At 53.7% G+C, this 10,651-nt stretch overlaps 2 protein-coding genes across 2 annotated transcripts; one reads left to right on the top strand and one right to left on the bottom strand.

Moving 5' to 3' along the window:
* LOC133762947 (ubiquinol-cytochrome-c reductase complex assembly factor 3) lies at window positions 1-1,121 on the top strand. The gene is made up of 2 exons (XM_062195989.1): window positions 1-189; window positions 278-1,121. Exons 1-2 carry the CDS (start codon window positions 70-72, stop codon window positions 425-427), a joined length of 270 nt encoding a protein of 89 aa, XP_062051973.1. The 5' UTR covers window positions 1-69; the 3' UTR covers window positions 428-1,121.
* Window positions 1,122-5,013: 3,892 nt separating this feature from the next.
* On the bottom strand, window positions 5,014-7,823 carry UBXN1 (UBX domain protein 1). The gene is made up of 10 exons (XM_062195988.1): window positions 7,752-7,823; window positions 7,583-7,667; window positions 7,422-7,475; window positions 7,227-7,333; window positions 7,072-7,141; window positions 6,792-6,983; window positions 6,654-6,705; window positions 6,391-6,507; window positions 5,316-5,508; window positions 5,014-5,155 (listed from the first exon to the last, which is right to left on the bottom strand). The coding sequence occupies exons 2-10, from the start codon at window positions 7,639-7,641 to the stop codon at window positions 5,106-5,108; spliced, it is 894 nt and encodes a 297-aa protein (XP_062051972.1). The 5' UTR covers window positions 7,642-7,667; window positions 7,752-7,823; the 3' UTR covers window positions 5,014-5,105.
* Window positions 7,824-10,651: the final 2,828 nt, after the last annotated feature.

Below are 10,651 nucleotides of genomic sequence, written 5' to 3'. Positions count from 1 at the left end.
GACGTCGGTAGCCACCTCTCTAGGCGGCGGGAGGCTCCCGAGGGCGCCTCGCTGGTCGCGCCGCCAGCCATGGTGCTGCTGCGGAAGGCGCTGGTGGTCGTCGCAGCGCTGGGCGCCGGGGCTGGGCTGGGCTCCGCGCTCTTTGCTCTCGTGACCCCAGGAGAGCTGCAGAAGCAGGCGATGCTGAAGGTGGGCGCAGCTGGGAGTCCTGAGGTGGAGTGGGCGGCTCAGAACCTGCGGTGGGGACTGGGACTGCGAATCCTCTTCCTGTTCTCAGGAGATGCCGGAGCAGGACCCGCGGCGCAGGGACGAGGCGGCCAGGACCCAGCAGCTAGTGATGGCCACTCTGCGAGAGTCTGTGGCCACGCAGGAGAACGTGGCCTGGAGGAAGAACTGGATGGTCAGCGGTGGCGGGAGGTCAGCGTGAGACGGACCTGTCTTCATGGGCGCTGAGACCTTGGGCGCGGGAGTCCAAGGCGACCTTTCCCCCTCCGTGGGCCCAGCGGGGATTGGGGACCAGGGGTGCCGCTCCCAGGACTCCTCGGGCCCCGGGGAGTAGCCCCGGCTGAGCACGTCCCCCCTAACTCCTGCCCTGGTTGCTCGCAAGTCCACGTCTCAGGCCGAGGCCGAGACACGGGGATGGAATGTGACGAACTGAAGGAACCAATAAACCCCGTCCCTCCGCGCGGTGAGTCCTAGAGTGCTGGCCGCGCCGAGAGGTCGAAGCCAGATAGGTTTAGCGGCCACGTTTTCAATGCTGTCTCAGGCTGTGTGATCTAAGTTTGCATGTACTACCCGGGATAACCAAGCGACACTCTCGAAGTCAGAGCTGCCCTAGGGAATGTTGTAGCCATGGATGCCTATGGAGGACCCTCGGGGCTCCTGTCCCCTGAGATTGGAAAGGGACCCTGCTCCCTGGTGATGCCTTCTGTGGAGTTTAACTCTGGCTAAACTAGCTTAGAGAGGCTCACTCACTAGCAGTAGCAGACGGAACGTTCTTTGAGTCAGTCTGTTCTATAAGAGGTGGTAACTTTCTTGAGCATGTTTGTAAAGAGATTAATTTAGGATGTAAAATGCAATGCCTGGCACAGAGCAGCCTCTCAGTAAATGTACTGGGGTTATTTTTGCCCTCAAGTGTTTTTTTTTTTTTTTCGTTATTTTTTTAACTAAATATTTTATGTGAAAGGCAGAGAGAAATCTTCTATATTATACCCCAAATACCCACAACATCTAACGATGGGCCAGGCTGAAGTTAGGAGACTGTAACTCAATCTGGGCCTCTCATGATGGTGGTAGGAACCCAAGTACTTGTACCATCAACTGCTGCCTCCCATGGTACAGTAGTTTCCAGTCTCTCTCTAAGACTGATTGATTGATTTGAAAAGCAGAGTTACAGACCCCAGATGGCCAGAAAACCAGGGCTGGACCACATCAAAGTCAGGAGCCAGGAGCTTCGTCCAGGTCTTCCACATGGAAGCACGGGCCCAAGCACTTGAGCCATTGTCTGCTCCTTCCCCCAGGCCATTAGCAGGGAGCTGGATTGGGAGTGAGTAGTGGAGACTCAAACTGGCATCCATATGGGGTGCTGGCACTGCAGGCAGTGGCTTTACCCACACCCTAATACCAGCCCCTGGTCTTTTCCAGTCTCTGAGCACCCAGGTGCAGGATCTGTTGGAGGTGCCATTGAAAGGATGAGATAAGCCAGGATGGTCACACCTATTTTGTCTGTTTTACATTTTGTGGCCCCCAAGCAAGAAAAGGCTTACAGTCAAGTCAGAACGCCGTGGTTTTCTCAGGCATAAACCCGGTTTTGAGCATTGGTGCTGCCTTGCTGGACTTTTGTGTTTGTGTGTGTAAGATTTGTTACTTGGAAGTCAAAGTTACAGAGGAGAGGCAGAGAGAGGTCTTCCACCTGCTGGTTCACTCCCCAGATGGCTACAATGGCCAGGCTGAAGCTAGAAGGCAGGAGCCTGATTCTGGTCTCCTATGTGGGTGCAGGAGCCCAAGGACTTGGGCCATGGCCCTCTATTTTCCCAGGTGCATTAGCAGGGAGCTGGATGGGACGTGGAGGAGCCAGGACTTGAACCAGCGCTGCAGGCAGCAGCTTTACCCACCATGCCACTGAATATATCTGTGGTTTGTGATCCTTATTTTAATTTTTTAAAAGACTTTTTTGACATGGGGAGTGACAGAGGAAGAAACGGATCTTCCACCCATCCTCTGGTTTGCTCCTGAAGTAGCTGCAGCTGCCAGGGCTGGTCCAGGCCAATGCTAGGAGCTGACCCATCCGGGTTTCCCATATGGGTGGCAGGGCCCCAAGGACTTGGGCCATCTTTGGTTGCACTTTAGTAGGGAGTTGGATTGGAAGTGGAATGGTCCATACTTGGACTGGCACTCCAATATGGGATGCCTGCATCACAAGTGGTGGCTGCAATGGTGGCTCTGCTGTGTGATCTTTGTATTTTAAACTGCGGCCAGGCCCCTCGCCCATGAATGAGAGCTCTGAGTCAGCAACTGCTGGACAGGGCCTGGGCAAGGTGACCAGCAGCAGCATGAGGTACATGGAGAAGCTTGGTGGTTCCGAGGCAGGCTTCCCAGGTGTGTGTGAAGGTCTGTTGGGGAAGGAACATGTTACTTTAGTGTCTTTCTGTTGTTGTTGTAATTTTAAGATTAATGTATTTATTTGAAAGGCAGAGAGAAAGGAGACAGATCTTCCATCCACTGGTTTACTCCCTAAATGGCCTCAGTGGCTAGAGCTGGGCCAATCAGGAGGAGCTCCTTCTGGGTCTCCCATGTGGGTGCAGGGGTCCAAGGACTTGGGCCATCTTCCGCTGTGTTCCCAGGCGCATTAGCAGGGAGCTGGATGAGAAGTTGAGCAGCCGAATTTGGCACCAGAGGCTGTACTGGCAACACCAATGCCGGCCCCACCTTGGTGTCCTGGTTTCTGAAATGGGCTAAATACCTATACATAACAGAGCCTTCATATGTGGAAAGCACTTGACACTAATGCATAGTAAGTATAGTCTCTGACTTAAAATGTTTCAACATAACAATTTTTTGACTTTATGATACAAAAAATGGTACACATTCTGAAGAAATCATACATTATCTTTGCTCAGATGAGCTATCTAAGGTACTGTCCTCTTCCGCGATGCCAGGCAGGGGTAGCAAGCAGCAGTTCCCGTCTGCCACTTCATCACAAGGCCAACCACCAGTCCCTTTGTGTCTGCATGGCTGAGCCTTGGTTCAGTAAGTTAAGTGTATTACACGCGTTTTCAACGTAACGGGCTTACCAGTTCAGTACCACTGTGAGCTGAGGAGCGTGCGTACTCACTAGATTTTAGTGCTGTTAGGAAAGCACCATGTGGCTGTGATTTGCTTTTTTTAAGATTTATTTTTATTTATTTGAAAGAGTTACACAGAGAGGAAGAGAGAGATCCTGCATCCACCAGCTCACTACCCATATGGCTGCATGGCTGGGTATGGCCAGGCCGAAGCTAGGAGTCAGGAGCTTCCTCTGGACCTCCCACATGGGTGGTAGGGACCCAAGTACTTGGACCACCCTCTGCTGCCTTCCCAGTCAGGACACACAGTGATGCCCATATTGGATCCTGGGATTGCAGTCAGCTTAACCCACATCTGCTGGTGCTATAGTGCTAGCTGCCGTGACTTACTCTTCTTAAGATTTATTTTTATTTGACGGGCAGAGTTACAGAGAAGGCAGGAGGATAGACAGATCTTCCATCTTCTGGTTCACTTCCCAAATGGCCACAACAGCTGGGGCTGGGCCAGGCTGGAGCCAGGAGCTTCACCTGGGTCTCCCACATGGGTGCAGTGGCCCAAGGGCTTGGACCACCTTCCACTGCTTTCCCAGGTGCATTAGTAGGGAGCTGGATTTGAAGTGGAGCACGCGGGACTCAAACCAGCATCCATATGGATCCATATGGGATTGCCGGCACTGAAGGCGGTAGCTTAACCTGTTATGCCACAAAGTCCCTCCCCCCCCAACCCGTGACTTACTCTTCAGAGCAGAAGAAATGCACTTGTGAAGGTCAAGGTCACTCTCATGCTCCTCTCAGTATTTATGGGTGGCACATTAAAAAATTAACCCTGGCCGGCGCCGTGGCTCAACAGGCTAATCCTCTGCCTTGCGGCGCCGGCACACCGGGTTCTAGTCCCGGTCGGGGCACCGATCCTGTCCCGGTTGCCCCTCTTCCAGGCCAGCTCTCTGCTGTGGCCAGGGAGTGCAGTGGAGGATGGTCCAAGTGCTTGGACCCTGCACCCCATGGGAGACCAGGATAAGCACCTGGCTCCTGCCATCGGAACAGCGCGGTGCGCCGGCCGCAGCACGCTACCGCGGCGGCCATTAGAGGGTGAACCAACGGCAAAGGAAGACCTTTCTCTCTGTCTCTCTCTCTCTCACTGTCCACTCTGCCTGTCAAAAATAAAAAAATAAAAAAAAAGAGGAAAAAAAAAATTAACCCTTTTGGGGGCTGAAATTGCAGTGCAGTGGGTTAAACCACTACTGGTGATGCTCCAGCCCCTGCCACCCAGAGTTCCTGATTCCTGGCTTCAGCCTGGCTCAGCCCTGGCTGTTGCTGCCATACGGAGAATGAACGAGCAGATGAAAGATCTCTGTCTCTCCCTTTCAAAATAAATAAGTACATAAATATATATCTTTTAAACTGACTCATTTAGTAGCTAATATTTTTTGAGATTTATTATATTTCAGGCACTATGAAACAACCTAAATAAGCAGGTACTACTATTCTTACTCTAGAAACTAGAAACTAGGCTCTTAAGGTTATGCATCACATTATCCACAGGAGCAAAAAGATGCCATCCAGTGTGCTCCCCACCCCCTACATCTCCCCACTTTACCTCCCTGGCAGCTCATCAGACCCAGACATTAGAAACTACCCATGAGGAAGAGGATCTACTCCATTGCCTTCTGTTTAGCTTCTTCCTCTGCTTGAGTTTCCTCCCTCCCACAATTCAGGAAGGAGTCAGGCATATAGAGAACTCAGCGGGTCTGTTTATTAGCGGGAGATGTCAGTGCTTTATCAAAGATGAAAAGATCAGAGAAGAACGGTGGGAAAAAGGCCTCAGCTGGGACATTTCTTGGCCACAATGAGAACAGCAGAAGGCACGAGTCCTGAAGATGAAAGAAAATAGGCTTGAACCACACACAAGGATACTTGTTTGCTCCCAGAATTTCCAGTCGCACCCATCACCCAGCATCTCCAGAGTCCCTTCTCTTCCCAGGCGTGTCCTCCATTCCCCCACATCCTGGTTTGTGGTCCTGCATGACGTACCCAGCTCCTGCAGAGGCCGCTCCATGTCAGCCTCTGAGAAGGCCCGCCTGGGGAAGCCACTGAGCAGCTGCACAGGGTCCTGGCCTCCCCCAGGTTCCTCCCCACGGTGGAGCTCCACATAGAGCCTCACAGCTGCCAGCTGTTCCCGGGCCCGGAAGGTCTGGGTCAGTGAGGTCCCATCTGGCAGCCTGACCTAGAAGGCAAAGGAGGGAGCTGACACTGTAGAGCAGGGTTAAGCCCCGGCCTGTGATGCCGGGTTCCCATGAGTCCTGGCTGCTCCATTTCTGATCCAACTCCCTGCTAGTGTGTCTGGGAAAGCAGGGAAGATGACCAAAGTCATTGGGCCCCTGCCACCCACGAAGGAGACCTGGATGGAGTTCCAGGCTCCTGACTTCGGCCTGGCCCAGCCCTGGCCATTGTGGCCATTTGGGGAGTGAACCAGCAGATGGAAGATCTCTAATTCTCCTTTTCAAATACATAAAATTCTTTTTAAAAAATGCCCAAGGAAAAGAACAGCTAAAAAGCTACCCCCCACTTGCTCTTAAAGAGACTAAACTAGCACAACTACTATTTAAAGCCCCTAAAAAAAAACCCACTTATGCTCTGCTTTACTGACTGTTAGAGAGACTCCTCATACCAATCAGATGTCCATTTGTTATTGTGTTTGTTAACAACCCTTTATCTCTTAGTGTTATACACTCCACTTAAAACTGATTAAAGTCTCATTCTTATCGAAAAAAAATTAAAGAGAGACTCTTGGATCCCTCAAAATCTAAGACAAGGACAGAGACATTTGGATAAATATCATGTCACAAAAATCCCTGTGTAATAAGCCAAATGAAACATGGACAAGTAGAAGGCGACCTGCTGACTAAGAGGGAGGTATGGGTTTAAATAAGACTGGAGCAGGTGAAATGTGATCCTCTCCTAAGAGTAGGCAGGTAGTGTTTCAAAAGTCATTTACAAAGAAGGAAGAGATCTGGCAAAGGGAACAAGACTGGAAAAAGCTCTGATCGGGCACCCTAGAGCCCTGAAAAAGGGGTCCCAGGAAGAAGACCGGACTCAGAATCAGTACCTGGATGCGACACTGGTCGTACTCGCGCTTGCTGGGGGGCTCCTGGCTGGGAGAGGAGGGAACAGGACCTGGCTCTGTCGCTGGTGGGGTTGGCTGCGAACCCACACTGCCACCATACTGAAGGACAAAATCGAACACTGTCAGGCACTCACCCACCCTCAGGAGGAAGTGCTCACAAAAACCCCTGCCCTTCCTCTAAAGCTGGAAAGGGCGATTCACTAACCCCCCCACGGCACTACCCCCAGTGTCTCGCCAACACCTACCTTCTTGGCTCTCTCCGCTTTGTCTCTCTCAATCTTCTCACGAACCCTCTGTCTGGAATGCGGACGGGGAGAACGGTCAGACATCAACAAAGCAAACCCCGAGTTTCTCCTGCGACCCGGCACCCCCACCCCGCAGACCTGGCTGCTAACTCCTCGGCCTTCTCCCGCCTCCGCTCCTCCGCGGCCCGGCGCATCTCGCCTTCCTGCAGCCGCTGGCGGGCCGCTGACAGCTCCTGCCCTTGCCTCCTGCGCTGCCGCTCCCGCTCCAAGGCTTCCCGCTCCTCTCGTTCTTCCCGCTCCCGCTGCTTCTGGGCCACCAGCTCCATCATCCTGATAGAAGAGGGCATGCAGGGGGAAGGTGGGTTTACAGCAAGGGGCCGGGGCAGATCAGAGAGGCGCTGGTTCCCCACCAACCCACCTCTTGGTCTGTTCCTGCCTTTCCTCCTCACTCAGCGCGGGTTTGCCCTCGCCAGCAGCAGACCCAGGGCCTACAAACGAGCAGTCCGTGTTACTCCCGTGCAGGTTCTCCTCGGGGGCCCGCGGGTACTGACACCACGCCCCCCCAGTCGGGACCTGCGGCGCCACTTTGCTCCAAGGAGGTGGGCTCCCGTCCCAGAATATGTCCAAGCGGGGCCTGCAGAGGCTCGTCCACATCGGGGTCGTCTTCGTGCTCCATCAACCTGGCCGGAGAAGTCGGCAGGGAGCTCAGCGTCCAGGCTGCCGCTCCCGACAGCCCCCAGCCCTCGGGCCCCGGGCCTGATCGCTCACCAGTCCATCGCCGCTTCGATACCCTGGTTCCCTGTGAGGGCCAGAGCCTTCTCCCTGGAGGGAGAAACAGCGTGAGTAGCGCCTACGAGCCATAGTGGCGGCCAGGCTCGGGGAAAGGCCGGGACCGGGCCGCGCGGATCGGGGCGAGGAAGCTCCCTTACGCGCGTCCCCTGGGGAAGCCCATCTCGATGAGACTCTCCAGAGCCGTCAGCTCCGCCATGGCGCCGCCGCCGCCTCCGCGGGGACCTGGTGTGCCGACAGGGAGGCCGGGACGGTCAGCGCAGGGCGACCCCGCCTCTGACGCCCCGGGCCGGGCGCTCCCTCACTCACCGGCTCCGGACCCGCCGGGACACCGACGATAAGAAAGCCGAGAGGGAAACGGAAGTGCACGAAACTGTTTGGGTCACGTGGGACGGACGTGGACGGGTGCCGCCAGGAGCCACAAAGCTCCCTGGTCCGGCCGCCTCGACCTCGCGCGGGCGGGGCCGGAGCCGCGGCAGAGTCCCCGGATCGGAGCCCGGGCGCCCCTCCGGGCCCGGTGGGCGGAGGCGAGCGGGCGCCCCAGCTTTGCACCCCGTCACCCTCCTCGCAGATTACAAGGATCACGGCCCCTCCGCGGAGCCCGTTGGAAAGCTGTTTGGCCGTGTGTATCAGGAGCCCTGGAAATGTGCGCGCTCTTTAGCCCACTCTTCCCCCGGGGAAGGGGGCCGTCCTTGGCCCTACCGCCACAGGGCCCCCTGCGAAAGCAGCGTATCTGATCCCGGCCTCGCTCTTCTGCTTCGGACTCCTCCGTGTCGCACAAAACTGCAACGCCCGCTGCCTTCCGCCCGTCGTCTGGTAGAGCGGAGACAACGCTCGCCCCTGCCTTAGACGGTGACTTCGGTGCTGGTAGTTGAACCTGCGCAGCGTCATCCCAGCCACTTCGGGGTGACCTGGGCGTCTTGCAGAGCAGCCCGAACCCTCCTCGCCGTCATTTTCCAGGATCCAGAGTTTGCTCCCTAACCCAAGCCTGCGTGGACACCCCCCCCCCCCGAAGCTTCAGTGTCTACCTCATTCATCATTCACCCCTCTGCTGTGTGCTCACCCCTCTGCTGTGTGCTCACTGATAACCTAGTACCCCGTCACCGCCAAGGCTGTTAGATCCAGCAAGGTGAAGCACTTTGTTTATTAGGGGGCAGGCACTTGGCGGCAGCTCTGCTTTGACTCCGGTTTCCTGCTAATGCACACTCTGGTAGGCAGCAGGTGACGGCTCAGGTACACGTGTCCCTACCAGTCATACATGAGACCCAGATGGAGTTCCCAGCCCCTGACTTCAGCTGGCCCCGCCATAGCAATTATGGGCATTTGGATGGGAACCAGCAGACGGGAGACCTCTGTCTGACTCTGTTTCTCAAATAAGTAAAATAAATGACAATTTTTAAAAATATTTAAAAAGTGAAATTTTCCTTTTTTTTTTTTTTTTTTGCAAGACTTTTTATTTACTTGAAAGGCAGAGCGATGGAGAGAGAGAGAGAGATGCAATGGGAAGTGACTTCACAGCGAATTCACAGAGGGGCTGACTTTGTGTGCAGCGAGTTAAGCACTGTTGCTATCATGCATGAGAGCCCCTGACTTGCTGGCCTCTGTGTTTCTGATCCAGTTCCCTGTTAATGCACCTGGGAAAGCAGCAGAAGAGCTAAAACATATTAAATACATACTTATTGGAAAAAATGATGCTTAAGGCCCTTATTTTAAAAAAATAACCAACAGATCGACTTACTGAGCACGCTTGTAAGGAAGCAGCAGAGATGGGCGCTGTCTGCTGTCTGATTGTGAACTTTAATCTGCGGGGCACACCTGTTGCAGCAGCCCCTTCTTAGGGTGACTGCTGCCATATACTTGCAAGGCAGCAGCAGGTGTGATAGCCAAAGGTTGTCTGTTACAATATGGACTACAACACAAGACACACACTTGTAACGTGGGGCTTGCATTGTGGTGTAGCAATATGGATGCCTGCCATGCCAGCTTCCCATATGGGCATTGGTTCATGTCCTGGCTGACTCACTTCCTGTGCAGCTCCCTGCTAATGCCCTGAGAAAAGCGGCAGAAGACAACCCAAGTGCTTGGGCCCCTGCCACCCACATGGGACACCCAGATAAGGCTTTGGGATCCTGGCTCCTGGCTCCCAGGTTTGGGCTGGCCCAGCCCTGGCCATTGCAGCCATCTGGGAAGTGAATTAGCAGATAGAAGATCTCTGTCTTTCCCCTTCTGTAATTCTTTCAAATAAAATAAATAAATCTTTAAAATAGCTAAAATAAAAAGTTATTTATTTACTTATTTGATAAGCAAAGGGAGAGAGAGACAGAGAGCACCCATGTGCTTGTTCACTCCCCAGGTGCCCATGACAGCCAGGGTTGGGCCAAGGCTGAATCCTGGAACTGGGAACCCAATCTAGATTGCCCAGGTGGCTGGCAGGGGCCCAATTACTTGGGCCAACACCACTGTCTTCCAGGGTCTGTATTAGGAGGAAGCTGAAGTCAGGAGCCAGAAAGGGATATCAAACCCACTCTTAAACAGGAGGCACACCGGCGCTGTCGCTCAACAGGCTAATCTTCCGCCTAGCGGCGCCGGCACACCAGGTTCTAGTTCCAGTCGGGGCGCCGGATTCTGTCCTGGTTGCTCCTCTTCCAGGCCAGCTCTCTGCTGTGGCCCGGGAGTGCAATGGAGGATGGCCCAAGTGCTTGGGCCCTGCACCCACATGGGAGACCAGGAGAAGCACCTGGCTCCTGCATTCGGATCAGTAAAGTGCACCAGCCACAGCACGCCGGCCATGGCGGCCATTGGAGGGTGAACCAACAGCAAAAGGAAGACCTTTCTCTCTGTCTCTCTCTGTCTCTCTCACTGTCCACTCTGCCTGTCAAAAAATAAAAATAAAAATAAAATAAACTTAAACAGGAGGCAGACATCCTAAGCTTATCTCTTAAGTCCATTTTCCACAAACATGTTTTTATTATTAATACTAATTATTTATTTACTTGAATGGCATAGAGATCTTCCATCTGCTAGCTCACTTCCCATGTCCACAAGAGCCAGGGCTGGACCAGGTGGAAGCCAGGAACTCCATCCTGGTCTCCCACAGCATTGCTTTGAACTCTTATTTCTGTGTGGGCAAGAACTTGGAAGAAATAATTGAGATACTCATGGCCACAAGTTTCATAGTAAACTTTTTTCTAAGTAGGAGTATATTCTAA

Source organism: Lepus europaeus, chromosome 7, assembly GCF_033115175.1.
Source record: "Lepus europaeus isolate LE1 chromosome 7, mLepTim1.pri, whole genome shotgun sequence".
Classification (NCBI taxonomy): Eukaryota; Metazoa; Chordata; class Mammalia; order Lagomorpha; family Leporidae; genus Lepus; species Lepus europaeus.
Note: the sequence above shows the minus strand (reverse complement) of the source record. Positions and strands in the feature narration are given on the sequence as shown.